This window comes from Octodon degus, unplaced genomic scaffold (assembly GCF_000260255.1).
Source record: "Octodon degus isolate 3935 unplaced genomic scaffold, OctDeg1.0 scaffold00210, whole genome shotgun sequence".
Lineage (NCBI taxonomy): Eukaryota > Metazoa > Chordata > Mammalia > Rodentia > Octodontidae > Octodon > Octodon degus.
Genome location: NW_004524786.1, coordinates 706,432 through 729,807, shown reverse-complemented (window position 1 = coordinate 729,807; position 23,376 = coordinate 706,432). Strand labels below are relative to the sequence as shown.

General features: G+C 47.7%; 1 protein-coding gene across 15 annotated transcripts in view; it reads right to left on the bottom strand.

Moving 5' to 3' along the window:
* Positions 1-23,376, bottom strand: part of Magi1 (membrane associated guanylate kinase, WW and PDZ domain containing 1) — a 660,109-nt gene that overhangs the window by 19,063 nt on the left and 617,670 nt on the right. For 9 of the 15 annotated variants that reach the window (XM_023705008.1, XM_023704998.1, XM_023704999.1 and 6 more), the window contains 4 exons: positions 17,232-17,263; positions 7,564-7,780; positions 3,791-3,874; positions 1,036-1,127 (listed from right to left, as the gene is read on the bottom strand). In XM_023705008.1, coding sequence (XP_023560776.1) covers positions 1,036-1,127; positions 3,791-3,874; positions 7,564-7,780; positions 17,232-17,263 — 425 coding nt within the window. The remainder of the gene's footprint in view (positions 1-1,035; positions 1,128-3,790; positions 3,875-7,563; positions 7,781-17,231; positions 17,264-23,376) is intronic. The other 6 variants (XM_023705006.1, XM_023705007.1, XM_023705010.1 and 3 more) reach the window with 3 other exon arrangements.

Here is a 23,376-nt window from a genome sequence, read left to right as displayed (position 1 = left end):
AACAAACAAAAACCCCGAACAACCTTTGGCTAATTGTAAGAGTAATACTGCTTTTCTTTAAGGGTGCAGCAGTATGTCTAGCAATAGTGCAGGCCCACGAAATGGTTTTAGATGAACTGAACAGAACCTGGTGTGACATCCCCATTGCTGTCGTCTTTTCACACCTGACACAGTTTTGTATCTAATGACTTGCTGCTATTTGTGCCCTAAATTGTTTACGTGGCCTTCGCAGCAGATAACACTGCTACAGTTACACTCTCACAATACTTAGCAATCACAAGAACTTGGGAAAACAGCAGGCTGTGACAGGCATTTGGAAGTGGGTTCCCATCGCCCTTCCTTTTACTGGTCTGTAATCTTGGGAAAGTTAATTAACCTTTTTGTGTCTTTCTGAATTAAAAAATGGGATAAATTCATAGATTGATAAATGAGAGACTCTCACGTAACATTTGATAAGTTAAAAGTCTTCAGCACAATGCCTGGCCATATTCAGAGGCCAATGTTAATGAGTAACAGCTGCTAATACCACAGGGACATTTCACTCTTTCTGCGCCTTTCAATGGAATCCTACTGAGTTTATGCTAAAACTCAGGAAAGTGAGCCCCAGGGAGGCTGTGTGTGACCCGACCTGTGCAGGTTTGTTCCCTACTTCTACGAAGAGCAGACCCTGCGATTGATCTCCACCCCCCTGTGCCCACTGAGGCGACTGGGCCAAGCCCCGCCAGCACACAGAGCAGGCAGGGCGGTCCCGGGCCAGACAGACCTTCTTCCCTGCTCCCCATCTTGCTGTTTCCCTTTCCCTCAGTGCCGGCCTCCAGCTGCTGTGTTCCATTAACACACACTTTAGAAAGAATTGTGTCTCTCCTTGGGGACAAAAAGACACACCCCCTCCCCAAGAAAAACCAGCAAGCCCACACTGCTCAGGGTACAGAGCGAGTGCTGGATTAGCCGTGCTCCAACCCCGGTGACCTGCCATCTTGTCAGTTTGCTTTGAGCTCTTAGCAGACAGCACTGCAGACGGAAGCCAGCACTCACGGGTTCTCCCGGCTCATTTCCACCTAGAATTCTGAATCCAAATCCAGTCTCCTTTCTCCAGAGGAAGATGTCCTGTTCCTGGTAGTCTGGAACTGCAGATGAGGAGGAGAAGCACATTACTTCACTGATAAGGGGAACCAGGCCACTAAGATGAGTGCAACTGCAGACCAAGACTGCTGACAGTTGAGCCAGTAAGAGCTTTCCAACAAGGGCAAGGAAGTAAAGGGATGAGGAGGAGTGGAATGACGGAGGACACGGGGTCTGAGCAAACAGTGGAGACAGTGACTGAGCCTCTGATTCTTCAAAGGACTGCCACTGCTCGACAGGTGCAACCAAGGCCGTGCCGTCAGGGCTCTTTCCGCAGGAGTGCTGCAGGACAGGCCCTGAACTAAACTGATGTTTATCAACCAGAGCATGGAAAAGAGGGCTTGGGTTAAAAAGTTTCTAGTTTATATGTAAGTCCCCTTTCTTTCTTACTAGTAACCACACTATTACTTCATTCGCTAGATCAAGGGCTGGATGCAGCTCGGGGAGAATGCTTAGCTAGTGTGTAGAAGGCCTTGGGTTAATTCCCAACATGGCAGAAAAAAAGAAAAAAGTTCTACTGTTTCCAAACACAAAGAAGTAGCCACTTTTCCATATTCATAAGGTTAATAGTGATGACAAAATTTTCTGTTAATTAATCACATTTCACTGCTACAATGACTGCTTTACTACACAATCTGCCTATGGTATTTCAACTTTGTAAGAATTGATTCTGAGTATTAATCTGACAGGCATGTTATTCAGCAACTGTTCAGGTCTACAAAATGAAAATCTCATTTTTAAAAAGAAAGAAGAAGATTCTTATTGTACATAAAAGCTATATACTTTGTTATTTCTCTCAGGTGATAAAAAGGGTTACTTTAATTTTTATTTAACATTTTCAGGTATACCTAGGGTATTTTATGGCCTACAAAGGGTCACAGCTCGTATATACGAGACCAAACACCATTTAGGTGCAGTGAATTGTAGAGAAGATTTTAAAATACCGTTCTGCATAATTTCTGGAGTGTTTAATTGGATTTTGGGCTACAGGAGTGCACAGACCTGCAATTTAATTCTTGTCTTCTAATTTTCTACAGTGGGGTAGGAAGAAGAAGGTGGCTGTTACGCTTTCACATTGGCAAGAGCAGTCCCTCTTTAGCGACTCATCTGCAGCCTAGGATGCGTGGGGGTGAAGGCGCCAAGGGAGAGGAAACAGAACGGCAGACGAATGGCATAGCACTGCCAAGGGGCTCAGGGCCTGACGAGATATCTGTGTGCTTGAGCTACCTTAATGTTACGGCTTTAAATGTGTGCTTTTCATTCAATCTTTTTTTTTTTAATTATAATTGCTAAGGCTAAGCAGCAAAATACCATGGAGCATGAACCCAGTTACAGCACTGGACTCCCATGAAACGACTGGAAAGAACTATCTTCTTGAGCACATTAAGGTAACAATACATTTTTTCCTGTTTGAGTTGTTGGGTAAAAGGCATCTGCTATAATAGCCTCACTGAGACAACAAATTAAATCAACTGGTGCCTCGTCTTTGGTGCACTCGAGCGGGAGGATATTACCCTAACAGACCACCACTGCTTTGCAGCCAGCACTAGGCTGCTGCGCAGTCTGAAGTCTGCAAGGGTGACGAGGTCTTCTGTGAGCAGGAGGGCACAGCCCAGCTTCACTGAACACAGTGGCATCTGCGCCCCATGGGGACACCACACGGAGCAAGCGCGGCCTGGCGCCACACACCTGGTGTCAGCTGCCATGTGGGGGATCATGGCCTGCAGACTTACACCCATCACAAAGTTTGGTCCGCAGGAAAACAGTGTTTGCTTTCTTTTGAGAATCAGTGAAAAGATGGGGAATCTATCTAAAGACTTTTCTGTTGAAAAGAAAGATGCCCAATGACACTCCGGATGTGAAGGGTACCAGGAATGAGCTGGAAAACACAGATGCAAACACTGACATACATGCAAGATATAAAGAAAGTCTTTTGGTACTTGAATTTTAGAATTTCACTCTGCTAACCAACTACATGCTCTTTATTCAGGTACGCACCTTTGGTGCTATATCAGTACTGAAATATATTTTATTTTATTTTTGTGGAACCAGGGCTCGAACTTGGGACCTTGTGCATGCCAGGCAGGCACTTTTGCCACTGAGCTATGTATCTCTGGCCCCAGTGCTGAAATATATTAAAGGCTGTAAAATTTCCCTCTGCTGATGCTATTCTTTAAATGGTTTGTTCTCTAATTGAAGCAGATTTTATTAGAATTAGGTTGTTGGGAAGCAGTGGGATTGAGCTGTTTTTCTGATATTAAGATTTTATTTTTGTAGTAAGGCTGATCTGAGAGAGCTAAGAAAATCTTATCAGATTGTCTCATTTTAAAGTCCTTTCATTGAAAAGCATGCTACCAGCAAATACCTTTTTGGTAATGCCCACAGCAGCTCAATAAAGTAGCCAAGAGACTTCCTATGATGGTTGGCAACAGGGGGACACAGTTCTGAAGCGACACCTGCAGGTCTCTCCACCACTACAGACACACGCAGCGTTGTGGACTTGGTGGGGACACGCTTCTCAGCTCGTGCTGGCTTTGGACTGCGCTCGGCCAACCGACATGCGTCCCTCCGCAGCGACTCCTGTCCCCTCCTCCCCAGGGCCCGGGCGGATGGGACATCAAGCAGGATGAATGGTAATGGAGAAATACAGGTTTGCACAGGGCCTTACTCTGACATTCTCCAAAATTCGTAGAACTGATTTCTCGCTCTCTTTCACCCTTGCTCAATCCTGGTGCAGGCGAAGGTGACATAGCTGGAATATTAAGTTCACAGTTTTGGAAAGCTTAGTATATGTTGTTTCTCTTACTTCATTTTAATTTCGTTGTAGTTGATAACACACACTTCAGCTCTCAGAATAAAGGCCACAGCTGCTATGGATCTTAGGCCTTAGTGTGATTCTAGTTTTCTTCCTTTTCTCCTCATTATGCTTCACTTGTCAAAACGTTAGAATTTATCATTGTACTACTCAGAATTCCCATGGCACCCATCACTATCGAAGCTCTTCATACTTAATTAGACTGCATGGTACGTATTTTCAAGTGACCTTGGTTCAATCATGTCATGAGCCACAGATCTGTCTAAACTCTTTTGGCCTTTTTGAAAAAACTTAGGTACGTTTGTCCCACTGCTTTACTACAGCATTTATTCAAGGGAGTATCAAATTTTTGATGAAATTGATTCTTGTAATACTTATCCAGGTGAATTCTAGGCAGTTCAAACCAGAGCAGGCTTGTATTTAGAGGCATAAATTACTGAGTATGTCTAAGGTCTGAACAAACACACAGATAAGAACTTCGGCCAAGGATACAGCTCAGCAGCATAAGCACCCACCTGGCAAGTGCAAGGTTCCAAGTTCAATCCCCAGTACCAAAAAGAAAAAGGAACAATCAGCATAGGTTTTAAAATCTAGAAGTTCGCACAAGCTCCTTATTCATATTACAATAAAGAAGCTCAATTCTCAACTGGTGAGCATGACTCTAAAGACGGACGGGCTTACAATGCTGCTTGCTGTGACAGTTTTGAGCTTTTATTTTTTTCCAAAATATATTGTGAACAAGTAAAATTACAAGCTTTCAAACTCCTCTGCACCAAATACTGCAGCCTATGCGCTGATTTTCCTTAGCACCACTAACAGGACTGGCTCAATGTCTGTAAAGACCTGTACAACTGGTACGCTACCTGGGGACAACACAAGACAGGCAACATGCCTCTTACAGGACGGCAGTGCTCGTCTTTGTTTTTAGTCCAACACCAAGACCCTTCAGTGGATCCATCACCACATCTGTAATTTAGATCGCTCCTTTCTGCTGTCTTGGCAGAAGGTCCTATGGAGACTATGGTATTTTGCAAAAACACATAGGCCAAGTGAAGAACTGTGATCAGAAACATAATTATCTTCAAATTGCCCATAACAGTAAGTTAGACATCTAAAGAAAAAGCTATTTTTAACCAAAAGGGATAATATGGTACAAGTGCAGTGCTGTTCCTGACTTTTTCTTGTTTTTCCTGGAGCACTCTGTACTTTTTCTGATGAAGATAAGCCCTATTTATCGAGGGCTTATACTGCATTTTTGTTGTTCTCAGGAGATACAAAACCACCCAGCGCAGTGGCAGGCACTGATGTGGGATGAAGCAGATTACGACTCAGAGACCGGAGTGAGCTGGGCGCACTGTGAAGTGCTGTGAGGAGAAGAAACCCCATGGCCAACACTAAACCGGGCTCCTCGTAGCCCACCAGAACCGGAAAACAAACCCATGGCACGCTTATGTCCCTCACGTTGGTGCTGCCTCTAGCTAGAGCCTCACGCACCAGCAAAGGCAGCGAGTCTCGGCTGCGGTATTCGATTCCTTGTATGTTAAGGAAACAGAAGAGAAGCCATTCCAAGTGCTTCAGTCTGGTCACTACCCGAGCAATTTCTACGTTTACAGCTGCTGGTTATGGCTACCTTGCATTTCTTATGTTGAGAGGAAATTTCCTTACAAGTTGAGTAGAATAACAAAGTTTTAAGAAATACTGCTTATCTCAGGGTGAATGGGCTGAAGCCCACTCCTGAGGAGAGTGTGAGAACTGTCTGGTGCAGGAGGCCCACGGCACCTCACCGCCGGATTTATTTCACCAAAAAAGATATACATGGAAACTCCAATAACAACACGTATTGTGCCACTGATGGGAGAAGTGGTGTGGCTAGAGAGAAGTGGGAAGGGAATGGAAAATGTCCCTGTGCCACGCATTCTTTCAGATTTTTGTTCTAGTGAGCTCACTACAGTTCTGGAGAAGACACAGGAAGGGCCCTAGGCTTCCATCAGTGAAGCATCTCTAATTTCAAAATCTAAAATACTCCAAAACCTGAAATTTTTAAAGTATTGACATGGCACCGAAAGTAGAAAATTCCACACCATAAAATTTTGTTTCACATAGAAAATTATTTAAAATTTGTATAAAATTATTTCGGGCTATGTGTACAAGACATATATGTAACATGAATGCATTTTAGGTTTAGACTTGGATTCCCTTCCTGAGGTATCTCATTAGATATATGAAAATATTCCAAGATCTGAAGAAAACCTGAACTCCTTAACACTCTGGTCTAGCATCTGGGGAGAGACCTCAGCCTACACTGGCATCTACTGCGTGTGTGGGACACCCAAGGGCAAGGCCTTTTCTCCTGCTTGGCCTCTAGAACACTTGCAGGCACTGAAGAACTCCCTCTGCAGATGAGTGGGATGTCGGCAGTGTGATAGCTTTTGTCGCACACAGCACACCTAACACTGACGGTGGCAAGGGGAAGGAGAGATTTCTCCTGCTGGGGAGAGGCATGGTTGGGTCCCCAGCAACTGGGGGCTCTCATGCCCCTACTGTTGGCCTGCACTCACGGGCGTGGCTGCCTCTGTTCCTCAGCCAGGAGCACTGGCCTCCCCCTCCTTTGGGCCACAGAGCAGGTGAGGGGCCACGAAAGGAAGCTGGCACAGTGATGGGCAGAGGCTGGTGCCCCATTCCCTATGAGCTGCTCTGTGAGGACCCTCTGGGGGCCCTGTCTGCAGGGTGACCACAGCTGGATCAAAAGCCTCGCCCAGGGCGGCAGGGATAGTTCATCGCAGTCCTTCCTGCAGTGCCCCCACCTGACACCTCTCTTCGCCCACGACAACACAAAAGGGGAGGAAGAGCGCCCCGGGAGCTTCTTGCCACCAGTCGCTCAGAACCCACTGGAACAAGCTGCACCCCCAGTGAGGGCTGTCTGCACCACCCCGAATTCCAGCAGCTTGGGAGCTCTCGTTGGTGAGGTGCATGAACGCCACTTATGGCAAACTCTTCGGCAATGTCTTCATTAGAAAAGGAAGGAAGTTAAGCAAGAAGGGTATCCTAGGTTTATATATTTATAGAACAGATAAAAACCAAAGAACACACTTCACCATTATACAAATAAGCAAAGTGCAAACCATCCACTGTTGTTTGTTTTTACTTTTTGAGAATGTTTAGAAAGACTGAGAACAGTATAAAAAATTACTAGTATTTTTAAAAACCAAGAGGGCAGTAAGAGAACATTATTTTTCATTACTTCTATAATAAAACTTACTCTATGGAATCAGAGCTGTTTCAGAAGACACAAGTTTAGGGGTGCCATGATCTCCCCTCAGGAGGAATTAGTAATGTTGCAGCTCTTAATCTGGCACTGCTTTTAACTAAAGAGAAAAATAAACCACTCTTCTGCGAGGGCTGGTGGTCAGGAAAGGCCTCTCCATTCTCGTCCATGCTCCATACCTGACACCTGATGGCTAGCGCCTCTCACCCCCCAGTGGAGGATGCGGAATCACCACGAATCTGGCAGCTTCTGCTTGCCCTCCACCCAGACGTCCCTCCACCCACTTCCATTTTCAGGGAGCCACCAGAGAAGGGTGGAGGCCTAGGAGGTTTTGGGGCCGGCGGCAGCCAGGGTTACTCACGTCGGTTCTCATACATGCTCCTGGACTGGGCCCAGATTTTAAAAGGGTCTGGCTTCTTCTGCCCAGAGCCGTCGGTCTGCTCAGTGGCAGGGGCCTCTGCAGGTGGGCACTCGGGGAGCACCTGCACGCTGTGGCTGGGGGATGCGCTGTGCAGGCTCCGGTGGCTGGACACGCTGTGCTGGGAGCTGTTCTGGCTGTCCTTCCTCTCCAGTGGCTGCTGAAAGGAAGCAAGGGGGCAGGCCAAGAGCAGGTTACCGCAGGTCTCCGAGGGGCACGCGCCCCTCGAGCCTGCTCCAGCCCTTCTGCACACACACACACACACACACACACACGCAAGTGCACAGCAGCACCAGCTCCACCATCCCCTCTGATGCCGAATGCAGATACATCCCAAGTGACTAGCTGACAGACACAGGGGCAGGCCAGAAAGAAAGGCACAGCCACAAGCCATGCTGTTCTTGGGCTGAAATGGGCAACAAATCCAATTTTCATTGTAGGTTCTCAGCTAAGACATCAGGCTTGTTTGTTGCAAGATAACAATCTTTAACATCCTCATTACTTGACAAAAATATGTACCACAAAATGCCATGCGTGGTTGGCTAAGAGGCCATGACATTCAGAAGAGATGCGATTGGACTAAAATGCTCCTTAGGGCTTCCTGTGCTGCATCTTAATAAGAAAACACCAACTCCTCTCTAAAGGCCTGTCAGAGCCCAGGGGAAAGAGGCATCTGGGCTTTAGCCCGGCCTCTCATTTGTGTGGGGTGGTACTTACATGCAGATAAACACCTATCATGAGAAGGTTTCTGAACTTATGGCTACTCAGTTTTTCTGGCATTTCACCTTTTCTGCATTTCACCTTTGAACTGCTGATACAACGGTAGAAATTCAAAATCAAACTTCATATATGGGATAACTTTGGAGGTCAGCCTCCTTCGACTTGCAACTTGGCCAGAGCACAAGCAGTGTTCAAAGGGGAATTCCACTCAAGTTCTAATACAATAAGCAAGTTACTGTTCATTACAACTAGCTCAGCAGAGGTTTTGCCCATTGTATGAAATGCTCTTTGAATGGTGATTATAAACAAAGAGCAAAACACACTGGGAGGAAAAATCCTGAGTGGGCAAAAATAATCTTAGTTCTTCAGTGAAAGACTGTGGTAGTCCAGGTGTAGACTCCCCAATTCAAAGGGAAAACCCAGGATCCCACCTTCTCTACCACTATACTTTCACGCCTAGGAGACGGCACAGGGATGGTGGGCAGGAAAAGCATTCCGCCCCGCTTACAAATCCTGCATACCTCACATCGTTAAAGCAATTTACAAGATCTTGGACATCAGACATTACAGTTCCCTAAAGCCCTTCTGCCAGGGAACCATTGGCCCTCTCCAGACAGTTCTTTCCTATTCTCTCCTAGGCCTCCCCCACTTCTCTTCCCCCTGCAGTTCCACTGGAAATTCCCATGATTCCTTTCATTTAATTCTCAGGATCCTCCACTTCGTACCCTTTCAGTCTTTGCTCTGAAATAAGTATCTGAAGACAGTTCAAGAAGGACAGAGACTTCATTTGCTTTTGACTATTACAGATTTGGACAAAGATTCAGAGTAAAAGAAAACCAGCCATGTACTTAATGAAGTCAAAACAAGATATTTAAAATGATACCTGCAGCCAGGTATGGTGGTGAACGTCTGCAATTCCAGCATTTGGGAGGCTGAGGCAGGAGGGTTTTTACAAGACCCTGCCTCAAAAAGCAAACAAATGAACCCTTACCTCATAAAATGATACTTTCTATGCCTGTGGAGGATTTGAGAACCTTTTCTAAGCTTAGAAAAACTGTATGACAGGCTGAATGCACTCAGAATGACAGGGATGATACGTCCTGGTGAGGCGAGCAGGGAAACACAGCACAGTGCCACATCACCCGGTACTCTTTGGGGGATAAGGTGCTCTGCTCAGACCTGGCTGAAGGAGCATCCCATGACTGGACACAGAACAGCCTCAGCCAGCCTCCACGTGTCTCCCCACGAGTAGACACAGCTCTCTGGGCCAGCTGTCTGACCTCTGTTGAGAAGGCCACACCTGCCCTCCCGCTTCCTGGGAGCCATGCTGGAGAGTTTCAGGGTGGGAGACGGACGCCACACCGCCCTCTCTTGCATGTGCACAGGAGTGAGTGTTCCTCTCCGAAGTGCTCATTAGCAAGGTCCCCACCACAACCTCCCCAGCAGCGCCCACAGCACGCAGGAGCATGCCCTGCACTTCCCCGAGCTTTACGCTTTCCTGCACTGCTCACACCTTCCAAGTCATAATCCACGGTGCATGCTTTCATAGTCAAGAGAGAGACTAAAGTTATCTTCATTCTTAAATGAACTTGAAGCCATCACTTTTTGTTTTTGTTGGAAGGGTATGATACTTTAAATGTAAAAGCAAGAAATTCAGTACATAATGGACCTCTGGGTTTGCCCCAACAGTCACTATGCTCTACAAGTCCGCCCTTTTCTGTTTTCTCAAATCAGATACCCGACTGCACAGGCCACCAACTCTGAGTCCATTCCACAAAGTCCCTAACGCTGACTCTCTCACCGCTTCTGTGCCCAACCTGCACACGCACATAAGGGGGACCCAAGGAGAGGCTCCCGTGCTGCTCTTCTTCCGTGGGTCACACCGCAGCCCTGCCCGCTGCCTGCCGGGCCATCCACCTCACTGGTTCTCCTGCCCTAGAGAAATACCTGTCTGGCAGCCCTGACTCACTGAGGGGGGCTGGCTGAAGTGTTGGGCAGCCCCACTGCAGAAGACGCTTACACGATTTCCAAGCAGACCCACACATGTGGCAGCGCAGCGGGACACCTATCCCGGTGTAACACATCTCTGCCTCTAGGATCTGGATCCGAGGCTCCCTGAAGAGACGGCCTCCCTCCACACACAGGGGTGCGAGTGAGGTCTGCTGCCAGTGCTTGGCCATTCTTCCAGTTATAACGGCCTTTCTCACCACCCCAGTCAATGACTCATTTAGGTGCAATTTAACACGAAACGGCAGATACATCTGGAATGCAACTGCAAAACCATTTCTCAGTCAAATCGAACCTTTGAGTCCTTCTTAAATGCCATCTAAACTTTGCCTCTCAACTTGGAAAACAAAAGTAAAGGAACATCCTGAGAACGTTCTCCAAAAGCTGCCGCATTACGCCATCACTAATGAGCATGCTCCTGGGCTAACCTCACTGTCATCTGAAAGATTTCTAGATTTTTGCCTTGGTAAGGTTTAGCGTCACTTTATATTCCTCTCGATCTGCGCGCCACCACGCCCAGTCTCAATCACCTTCTCAGCACACTCGGGGGCAGGGCTGGCACAGTTGGCCGGGCATTGACCCGCTGTGTCTGCCTAAGCAGGTGCTTTAATCCGCTGGGCTGTCTGGCTGGCCCTACAGAACTGTTAATGTTCCATTTACGGACCTCCCAAACGGAAGTCTCTCGGGGATGACCTCCCCAAAGACTAGAGTGCAAGCAGCCCTGCTCTGCTCTCGGGGCAGCACAGGTCAGACCTGCAGCAAATGTGGCTGCCAGTTGCCTCACCTTTCCAGGTGAGATGCTAGAGACGAGGAGCTCGAGTTACAGAACTCCTAGGCCTAGTACAGAAGCCCTGTGCACACTAAGCACGAACAGAGAGAAGAGCCTGGTGCATCGTGGGAGGGCGGCAGGCTGCTCCCTCCTGCCGTGGCTACCTGAACACATGAGCACAGTGTGCACGCCACCTGTGCGTACTGATCATCCACTGAGTTCTCAGCGATAAGGGCGCCTGGGCCCTGGAGACCGACACTCGCACGCACCTGACGTGTGGAGATGGACAGTCATCGACTACGCACAGTGTGTTGGTAACAGGATACTGTGCTGTCTGCTAGAGGTAAAGAGATGCCTGTGGCAGAGCGTCACAGACACAGCATATCTTACGTCCCCAAAACAAGGATGAGTTTGGACTGTTTGTGGACCAGGAAGGTCACATGGCATAGCAGAGAGAAGGCATGGCCTGAGAGGAGCTTGCAGGCCCAGATATGCAGATGCCTTGCAGACCCCGCAAGAGCTTGAACTCTGTTCCTAGTGGAAGGGGATCCATTCCTGCACTTAAGTAGGGAACTCACAGACCAGGGCGTTTCTAGCTCAGTTGGGCTCCTGAGAGGAGCAGACTGGTGGGGAGAGGAGTGAAAGCAGACAGGCCGGTCAGGAGGCCATTGCACTGCGGACTGCAGCGGCTCTGCTAGCTCAGGAGAGTGATGAGGGCAAGGAGCAGTGAGTGAAGACGCTTCTGCGAGACTCAACAGGCATACCCAGCAGCTGACTGGGAGAGAGCAGGAAGGAGATGCTAAGTCTCCAGTGGAGAGAACGGCTGGAAAGAGGCACTCTGCCTTGGCACAGCGATCACCAACACTGTCTTCGCTGTGCAGGGACTTCTGAAGTAAAAATTTCATTTCTGATTCTGAAATCACAGCCAACTAGGAAGAAGGAAACAGACTGAATTTTAAAGCCTCCACAAACTCCTTGGCTATACACTGGCCATAAACTTGCATCACAAGAGCTTTTTAAAATAAACCTGTGCCAACGTCCCTGAAATGAATGATTCTCACACGACATGCTGTCAGGACAGGAAAATTGGGAAGATGTAATGGTTTTTAAGAATGGGAAATGGGAGGAAAATCATCTCATCAGTATTTTACAGAATGATTTAGAAATGGATGTACTTTTAAAGTGAACTGAAAATATTTTCTCCGAAGAGCAAATGAATACAGACAGCATGTAGGAGCTTAAATGATGAAAAGAATTCATGTGGCTTAAAAATGACAAACTGATCCATTTTAAAGCAAAATTATTTACAGTTCACTTATCTGCCAAGACCCAGGGCCAGCACAGCGATTAACATGCGCGACAGGAGAAGCTCCAAGTGCTGATGAGGTGTGAGGCCGGTGTCAGCCGAGGGGTGCTGGACTTGGAGATGCAGGCCAGCCACAGCACAAGGCAGCCTGGCTCGCTTGCTCGCTCTGTCTCTGTCATTAAGCATAGATCTAAGTCAAACTGATTCTTCTAAAGAAGCAGGTGGAAGCAGCTAATGGAGGAGGAAATCGCCAACTGGCTATGAAATACGTTTGGGTTCATCTGGAATGCTTTCAGGAAACGTAACACAAAGTCTCCCCAGGAGGGGCTGCAGGGGCTCTCCATGAAGAACATGGTTTTCTGTGGGTGGTGAGAGGCCAGAGGGAAACCACGCGAAGCAACCGTGTTCCCTGATGTCCCTTCTCCCGTCTGCCCTTCTCACTGCTTCTGCTGTCGCCCACAGGGGCCCTGGCACTGCAAGGGTTGCGAGACACACGGCCTCCAAGCCGGACCAGGCAAGGTGCAGGGGAGGGAGTGTGGGAGAGGCTGGGCGCACAGGCCGAGATCATCCAGGGGGTGTCTGTGCCACCCTTCACACAGCTCTGTGACTGGTTTTAGAAATTTCCTCTAGCGCCACTTGCAGGCAGAGGGATAGAAGACAGAGGAACAGAGCCCATCACTACTGCTGTCTTACACTCTGGTGGCTGTGAGGAGTTGAAGCTATCCCCTTGATCACCACCCATGTCCTGTGAAAAATCTGCGTGCACTTTTCTTAGTAAGTAAAGACTAAGCTCTGCAGTACTAAATGTGCCACACCGTAACCGATGGCAGGAGCAAAGTAACACAGTTCCCTGTGCCGCCCAGGCTCTCCAGGAGCCCAAAGCACCCCACAGCTGAATCGCAGCGCTGCACGCCTCGAGTCTCGGCTTTGTACGACTGCTTAATTTAGGTGATATGATTAAGAGCTGAGTGGCCTTCATAATGTGGGTAGGCAGTTCTGTATCATACTGTTGCTTTAATTTTGAAAGTGCATGCTCTTCAGCCTAATCTCCACGTGGAGGTCCGTGAAGATGCCCGTTGGGTATGGCTCCTCTCTCTCCCTTTCTGCTTTAGTTCTTGCTGAAAGGTGCATGGGGGGTGACAGCAGAAGATGGTCAGGAAATACTTGATGGACTGAAGGCAGAAAATATTTTGGTACTCTGACAATAAATTCTTCGTTAAAATGAACTAAGCAGTAAATCATTTGATTACAATTTGCAAGAACAGAGACAATTTGCAAGAACGGCGCCTCCTACCAATCCTGGCACTTACTAGGTTCTTTTTTTTTTTAAATTTTATTTATTTATTTGTGTATGTGTGTGTGTATGTGTGTGTGTGGCCAGCTCGGTCCACCAGGGGGCGGGGCTGGCTGGCATGTGGTGCCGGGGATTGAACCGCGGTCCCTGTGCTCGCTAAGCTTGTTCTAAGTAGGTGCTTTAGACCACTGAGCCATCTCACCATCCCCCTTACTAGGTTCTTAATGCTAGCTTGGGAAATAAATGGAAGAGATGGATGGACAAGCAGATGAAAGATGGACATAAGTGGATAGACAGGACCCAGGGGTGGATGGACCCAGAAGTGGATGGACATGGGGCAGTGGACACAAGGGTGGGTGAACACAGGAATGGATGGACACAAGGGTGGATGGACCCAGGGGTGTGTGGACACAGGGACAGATGGACACAGAGGAGCTGGATGGACACATTGGTGGATGGACCCAGTGGTTGATGGACACCGGGACAGATGGATATAGGGACAGATGGACATGAGTAGATGGACACAAGGGCAGAGAGACACAGGGGTGGATGGACAGGAGTGGATGGGCACAGGCATATGGACATGGGTGGATGGACACGGGCAGGGGGCACAATGGCAGATGGATACAGGTGGATAGCGATGGACACAGGTGGATGGACAGAGGGGTGAATGGGTACAGGGGCGGATGGGCACAGAGGAGCTGGATGGATATGAAGCAGATGAAGAAAAAGATCAAGGGAATGTTGGAAAATGATTATGTGGAAAACACGAGGGGCTACAACTTGAAATTCAAGGCATGGTGTGATATTTACAGCTTCAAATTCTCAGAAATAAGATCTTTCTGTATGATTCTGACCAAGAGTTTTAGTTAAGTAAGTTTCTGGTCAGGATGATTAAGTTGGGCTGCAGAATCAGTTTCTAGAGGTCTAAAACGGACAGCAAATACGTCTTATTTTGGTCTCTGTCATTTGGCAGGAAAATCCCTGATGCTATAAAAATCCAGGTATTAAACTAATAAAAGTTTGTTAAGACACTGCCATTGTCCCCAGTGATTACAGAAACCTCAAATTCAACATTTAAACTAAATCCAGTAGGTGAAATTCCTTATTAGAAGTAACCTATGAGGATTAGCTTAGAGAAACAAGATAAAAGTCCTTCTACATAATAAAAACTCAACTTACTGAAACATTTGAAAAGATATCAAGGCAGGGGCATACAAGGAAACTGTGCTTGTGTGACTAAGCCAGCCATGCCAGGGGCCTCTAGGAACAAACAGCAAAAACCCAGGGTCCTGTGGTCAGACTGCTGGGCAGTCTGCGGCAGTCAGGATCCGCGCTAAGTCTGTGTGCTTTTAGGGGTGAAGCTGCATAACTGACTCTGCCCTTATCTGAGTGACTTCCTGGTACCAGGGCACCAGCTTGCCCATGGATTCCTGCCATCCCCACCAGAGAAACATCACAATCATCTGTCTCTCTGGCAGGATATCATCCACATACCAGTTGGGAAAGGGAAACAACTTTCTGTCCAGAGCTTCCACCGACTGCAGAAGGTGGCTAGGCCCTGCTGCCAACACAGACCTTGACTGAGTGCCCCCACCTTCTGGGCAGCAGCTAGCGAGGCGTTCCAGGGAGGCCGTGAGGACCACATCCCTGCCTGGCACAGGCAGCTTGTGCAGGCAAGCCCCAGGCTGGGCCTGCTCTTTGTGAACCCAGCAGCAGGCCACTCTGTGCTTGTAGTAATTAAGAGCCAGCAGACTGGGCAAGGCAGGTAGCAGAGAGTTTTTCCTGGGAATGCAGCCTAAGTAATTGGCTTGCTGCTTGCTAATGACATGGCTTCCACAGAAACAAACTGTCACAGGGAATTCTCTTAAGAGGCTTGATGAATACAGGTCTATACCTCTTTAATGTCCTTTGAGTTTACCAGGTAATTCCAAAACCCTTAGGGAAGAGGAGATGCAAGCATGACAAAAATCCCTTTACACAGTCAATTTAAATAGGATGCAAAGCAGAAAAGAACACCTTGCATGCTGATGTCATGCTAGCGGCGCGCAACTGTTAGCCCTCCTCAGAGTACCCCTTGCCAAGACGCTATGCCACACGTGGCGCATAAAGTAAGTCCAGGCACCTGCATTGCATGGCTGTGGGTACGTGCTCAGGACAAACAAGCACAACTCACACCAATTCAAACTCATGAGCTTCCAGACTTGCTTCCAGGTTCTGAAGTCTGAATGGGTTTCTATGACTGAGACAGCCACACGTGCGTAAGCACGTGCTCTGGCATCTCCAGGGTTCCAGTGAGCACCAACCAGCACTTTCCCGCTTGGATACTAACACACACTGCCAGGGGATGCAGCCCTGAAGTCCGCCTTTCAGTCACTACAGTGCTCTGCTATTGGAACCACATCAATATTGCAGGTCTTCCTCTTTGGAGAACTTAGGAACAAGGCTTCCCAATGCAGGAAGCGCCCTCTCTAGTCCCCTTCATAAACTTCTGTTTCTCGCTGCCATGCTTGCAGACAGGTGGAAGGAATCCAGCTGCAGCTCCCAAAGCTGCAAAGTTTTAAAGGTCCTTCTTTTCTGGATTGCAAAAAACTATAAATCTACCTTTCCCCAGATCTCCCAAGCCACAATGGAGTACCCTTCTTTATCCTAAGGCTAATGAATTAGGAAGCCTCTTCCACCCAGATCAGTTTCACAGGCATCCGACTTCCAGATTTTGAGTTTTTAAGTAGTATTTTAATTTGTTGTTAGTGCCCGGGGAGCAAGCGCCCATACAGCCAAGCAAAACACTACAGCCTCTGAGCTATTAGCTAGCATGTCAACGAGGTAATGCATCTTCAGGGAAACCAGATTAGAAAGGACAGCGAAACATTGATTTTTTAAAAAAATCCTACACCTGCAGCATAATGCTGCGAAGGCTAGCGAACAACAAAGGGCATTTCCACAGCAAAGAAATGTCTTATTTTGGGTGCTGGGGCAGAGAGAACCAGCCCACCTGTACACAGGCACAGACACACGGCAGAGCAGTCCTTCCTTAAACCTACAGAGCTTTTGATTTAGTAAATAATTCATCCTGAGAGCATGAGAAAGCTCAGGGAGGGGATGAGTAGCCATGCGCGCCGCAGGGAGCACCAGTTGAGAGCAGCTACTCAGGGAGCAGGTGGAGCCCTTTTCTTCCTCCCTTTCTCCAAAGGAAACAATAGCATTTGAATCAGGTTAAAGCAGGGAGGCACTCGTCCATCTGAGGCGAGCTGCGAGGACGCGTCTGCAGCAGCTATCCAGCACGCAGCCCGAGTCCCAGCTCCTGCAGCCTGCCCACAGATCTGCACACGGTTAAAAGACAAGCCCAAAGACCACCTCTACCGATAGGTCCCCAGAACTTAATAAAACAAGCCGCAGCTCCTCTCCCCCAGCCTCTCTGAAACACATTTAGTGAAGGAAAGCCAGACAGTGTCCCTCCCACCCCCGGCGCCCCCCGCCCCCAAGCAATCACCAAGTAGCTGACAAGTCCTTACCGACTTGGGGCTCTTCTTGGGAACAGGCAGCCCTGAAAAATATGCAACAAGGAGGGGAGGGGAAGAAATCATTAGCATATGAGCATTACCTTTTCTTAAAGAACAATCCCCAGGTGTTTCACGGCAACCTAGCCATCTGCAGAGTTATGTCAGATTTCTCCCCAGCATCGGAGTTACCAGGCTGTTCATATCGAATCAAAGCGAGGGAGGAGGAGAGCGGGAGGCAGGAGATCTATCTGCATTAGCTATGCTGACTTGTGCTGCAGCAGCCTGGAGGCTGGGAAAAGAAATTCACAGACCTCAGCGGCCTGGGAAATTGAACACTCGGACAGAATCTCAAATGCTCTTCTGGATTAAGAGAGACTTAACTTACAATTAAGCCCAGGATATTTCCTTCCCACCCGACCCACCTGTCAATCGAAGCAGACCAATCAGGACAGGGGGAGGGGTATATATTTAGTTTTGAAGGAGTGCATGGTTAAAATTAAATTTTTCTTTCTTTTTTCTTTTCTCTCTCTGCCTTTCGGCAGAGGAACTGCCTTCTTTATTTGGATGAGCTCAACACCAAAAGAAAGACGGATGGGATGGATGCTCTTTCACCAGCACAGGATAAAATATGAACCCAAGCGCAAGCTGGTCCGTCCCTTGGATCACAGGCAAGTGTCTGCTCGGTGCCTGCCGCCCATCCCACAGCCTCCTACTCTGTCTGCCAGAAAGGAATGGGCTCCCAGTATTCTGTAGGGAGGGCAAGGAGGGTCATTCAAGAGTAGAAAAAGAGGTAAGACTGGAGAAAGGGAAGGCAGAGGAGCCAAAGGTCTGAACCTGGTGTCTGCCCCTGACACTGCTCTCCTGAGCGAGCACGAGCAGGCATGGACCAGCTACGTTTGCATGGCTATAAAGTCAGCAATGGGGGAGGCTTGGGGGATCCATCATGAGGGGAAGGTGGGAAAGGGACGTGAGAAAGGAAAAGCACACACTGGTGCCTTCAAAGCAATCATTTCCACGGGCTACGTCCTATCTTTACCATTATCTAACCCGCTTGGGCAGGGTTAGAATGTGCAACGCAGATTCATCTGTGTAAAGTGCCAACGAACATGTAGGATTAGATGACTCTGCACTGGAGATTTCAACCTGGCTTCCAGAGCAATCCTTCGCAGTGTGATGATTGCAACTGTTTTGGAAATGACTAGTCAAGCTATGAGCCATGCTGAGCTCAGCGCAGGCAACTCCCAGCCACGGAAGCGGGTGAGGGACCCCTGGGAGGAGCACTGTGCCGTGGCTGCGAGTCGTGCTCAGGCATTGGGTGCTCCCCAGCAAGGCCCCTCCACCGCCAAAACACGGTCGCATGGGCTAGACAGTGGCGCTCAGACTCAGAGCACAGAGGAAGGCCCGCACCGTGCTGGAGCCCAGCGTTTCAGACCCCACTGAGGGTGGAGGAGGACGCACAGCAGCACATCTCCCCAGGAACTCTGACGCGGGCTCCCAGAACACTGCTTAAACCACAGTAGAGCAGTCACACTATTAGTGCTTCACACCAGGCAAACTCAGACAAGCCACCTTCACAGCACCACTTTTAAACTCTTTGCACCTGTTTCCCTAATGATGAGACAGAAATGGTCACTTCCCAAGACTGTTCCAACAGCTGATTACGGAATATGTTCTAAAAACTTCCTACCAAGGCGCCCTTTCCTGGCTCTCTCATTTTCCTTGGTTGACATTATTTAGTAAGAAAGCAGGTGTGGTTACCTTATTGTAACTATGGGAAAAGCCATTTAATAAGCGTATGAACAGATAAAAACACATAAAAGGAACATTCTGCCTACAGATAACAATGTGTTTAGCAGTTCTGATATGTCTTTCTTCTTAAAATAATTATTAGGTATTCTTGGGTTCATTAAATGATTTGGTCAGAATACATTAGTGCAGGTCATTGTGTATACCTCAGAACTATGCATTATGTGATAAAATTCAAATTTCCCTCTAATTGACACATTCTTTTTTTTTTTTCTTTCTTTTTTGGTGGAACCAGATATTGAACTCAGGCCCTTTGTGCTTGCCAGGCAAGTGCTTATTTTACTGAGCTATCTTCCAGGCCCCTGACACATTCTTAGTTAACTGAAAAAGTAAGCTTCAGTGCTGTTAGCTCTTATGGAACTTGGCTGCACAAGGATCCCAATGGCAATCCACAAAAACCTGTGAATAATACCTAGCTAGGTAGCTGGGGTCAGGAAAAAGGGTTGAGTACGTGTTCTGCTAGTCATTTATAAAACCGGCCAGTCCTAAGTCTCTCAAGATTTTCCTGAAGAAAATAAAGTGTGCTTTTCATTTTCAACCACAGAGAAATACTCCACACCCTTCACAGGTGCATTCATGGGGGCATTCACTGCAGCACTGTTCGTATAAAGGAAAACTAGTGCCCAGTGGAAATTCCAGTTAGGCTGTGGAGTCCCCAACCTACAACACCCTCTGCACAGGAACAGGAACAAGGTCGCTGGACCAGTAATAGCATGGCCAGCCTCTAAAGCACAATGCTGGCGGCTGGAGAGATGGCTCAGTGGTCTAAAGCACCTACTTGGAACAAGCTTGGCAAAGCACAGGGACCGCAGTTCGATCCCCCAGCCCCACATGCCAGCCAGCCCCGCCCCTGGTGGGCTGAGCTGGCCACACACACACACACATAAATAAATAAATGTTAAAAAAAAAAAGCAATTTAAAAAAAAATAAAAATAAAGCACAATGCTGAGAGAAAGCAGCATGCTGCAGAATGGCAGATAGAGCAGGAGACTGGCATAGACGTGAGCTACCCACATGGCGGGCAGCGGGTGTTTCTGATGGAACTAGGGGCTTGGTACAGTGGCCAGGGGCACTGTTTTTTGGCTACCTTAGCCCTACTTAGAATTCTTTTATGCAAATACTTTCTCACTAATATACATTCACATCTCACTGAGGCAATAAAATATTACTTTAAAAACTAGCATCAATTAATGGCGCCTCCACTGTTAACTCTATAAAATCAACTAGTCCACGAGACAGGGAAGTAAACAAAGTCTGTTTCCTTCAGGAAGTGGCCCATGAGATATTCCAAAAGATCCCAGGTCAATGGACACACATATTTACAACAGACAAGAACATTTTCTTTTTAATTTAAGGAAGTAATGGCTCCTCTTTGCAAACTGGTTGCTGAAAAAACTTCATTTTAAAAAGCCACACCTTTTACAGGATCCAAAAGTGGGTTATAACCACAAATCAATATTTAAGTAATCAAAGTCAAGCAACTCCACTGGACTGCCTTTTGAAAAAAGAAATCAAACATTTGTTTTAGGCCCATATGGTCATTAAATCTTAAAATCTAATAAATATGAATGCTGGAGCAAGCCTCCTTATTAGAATTTATAATTTATTTTGGCTACAACCACTGAGAAAGATTTAAAACAGCTGGGACACCCAGTGAAAAACACTCAAAGGTCATCATGCAGCGAAATTTTCCATGACCTAGCCATCCTGGGTGTGGTTCTTGTCCACACAGGTCACATGCTGCGTGGGCCACACTCTGTGGCCTTTCTTAGGCCAGTGCATACTCTGCACAGCCGTGGTGGCAGGAGGTCTGTGCTCTACAGACTGCGCCACCTCTTGCTTGAGAGGCACACAGGCAGTGACAGCAGCTTTCTTAATGGCTCTGGGCAGTTTTCTGTGAGGCAGAGCTGGGGACGGCACCATGTGCTCTTAGCACCCCAGCAGCAGCAAATGCTACTTCTAAACCACACCAGGTGTCTTTCACAGGAAGGCATATGTTCAACGTGTGAGTCTGAGAAAGATGGAAAGAAGCAGGAAAAGAGGGACCTAAAAATCCAAAGTTCCCTAAGAACAAAACATTCTTTAGAGGAAGCAAACGAAAAACTCCCCACTGGTGACTGCGGCCTTAACAATTAACACCAGAAGGAACAGCTTTTTCTCCTTAAATGTCAAGGCTATAAACTATGCTCCTGAACATGTCCTACAACTACATGGCAAAATGTTTTTCTGGTAAGATGGCATAATGATGCAGCACAAAAAAAATTATATGAAAGAGTATATAACAGAATACATGTTTCCAAATGAAGACTATAAGGTTAAGCACCAAAGCAGCATTTTCTTTGGCTCATGGGATTATGGTGGTTTTATTACCTATGTTAATATCTTATCCAGCAAGAAAAGCTTTATTTATAAACACTCATATACATATATACACAGATGCCACCATAAACAAGTCTCTACTGCCATTTTAAGTAAGACAAATGCACTGCTTTCCCGAATATTTTATTGCACATTAAAATTTCTGGCATTAACCCTAAACTTTGCAGTTTGTAAGAATCACTTCTCTCCCCTAATGAAAGCATTTTTTAAAAGGACCGTACTTGGGCCAAAACTTGTGCTTGTCCTGCAGACCGAAGAGAAAAAGGAAGAGGAAGAGGGACGAAGCGGGGGAGCTCAGCTGGCTTGGAGAAGCCAAGCTCTCTCTGTTTCAGCCCTGAGATGACCAGAATCCAAGCAGTTGCGACAGGGATTAGACCTCTCAAACCAAATATACTCTTGGCTTTTAAAAAGTGAGAAGGCCAACCAATCTTACCAGCTTAGAGAACAAAGAAAAACTGCAGGCAAGGCTCGAAAAGGGTGATTCCTAGCGAACATCCAGCGACATACAAGGTGGATCTAGAAAACAACCCTCGAGGGCTGGCCAGATAGCTCAGTGGATTAAAGTGCCTGCTTAGGCACAGTGCAGGGACCGGGTCCAACCCCCTACCTGCCGGGCTGGCCCTGCTCCCGGGGCCTGCTGAGACGACGACTGAGACTAGGTGAGATGGCGCGTGCCTGTAATCCCAGCACTTGGGAGGCTGAGAACAGGAGGGTCACTAAGAGTCCGATCTGTGCAGTGAGGCCCTAGAGACCCTGTACTAAATACATAAAAAAAGAAAAGAAAATATAACCCTTGGTGTCCTTGCCCTGCACTGTTTCCACTCTCCTCTGAATCTGGTCTCCACAGTTCCAAGTACTCTGCAAGAGCTAAGTCCCTAATCGCGCCGAGCACGTGGCTCTTTGGGGCACAGAGCAAAGCGTGAGCACCAGGCAGCAAACGCTCTCTAGGTTTGTGCTAGAAACACGCTGGACCTGAGTCAGGCGGTAGACGGACACAAGGCAGGAGTGTGGACAGAGTGCGACAGAGGACGAGCGCGGTGGGGAGATCTGAGGCAGCCTGGGAGTGGCGACTGCGGCGCTCCGGTCAGGCAAGCCTTGCAGACCAGAGAGGAAGGGGCACCTTGCGCATGTTTTTCAGTTTAGAATCAGGAAGCCTCTTAGATTTACTCTGTGCTCTGTCGGTGCACAATCCTAAATTAAAATCTATGACTGTATCATATATTGTCTCAGATTCTGTGAGCTTTTGCTCATTCTAAAATCCCTCAGTACACAAACCTGAAGTTATAGTTAATTATAACTCAGTAAATTCTGCCATAGGAGTGCCCAGGGAGATAGTTCAGTAGATAACTTGCCTGGCAAGGTAGGGTCCTGAGTTCAATCCCTGGTACCAAATAAATAAATAATAAATAAATAAATAAAATTTGGCAGACGACCCAGGCCGCGGGATCCTGAACAGACCCAGAGCACAGGCCCGGCGAGTGAGTGAGACAACCCAGGGCCTCCGGATCCTGAATAGACCCGGAGCGCAGGCCCAGCGAGTGAGTGAGATGACCAGGGCCGCGGGATCCTGAACAGACCCAGAGCGCAGGCCAGGCGAGTGAATGAGACGACCCGGGGCCTGCGGATCCTCATTTGACCCAGGCTGCATGCAGACCCAGCACGGAACCCTTCAGCAGAACTCCCTGCAAAGAGGCTAGAGGCAAGACCCACCCAGCTCATTCAGGAGCTGAACACCTTGCCAGAGAGACACAAAGGGTTCAACTCTAACGCCTGCAGCAGAAAGAAGTGGAGCGCAGAAGCCAGATCCAAACAACACCCACCTGGAGGAATCTGAACTTCGTAGATCCGGACCTGGTGCTAAGGTAATAACTCTATCCAAGCTCTACACCAAAGGTCAGAAGACAGGTATACAAAATGACAAAGAGAAGGAACAAAATGCAGTCTCAGGCCCTGAGTTCACCCAGTACAAATG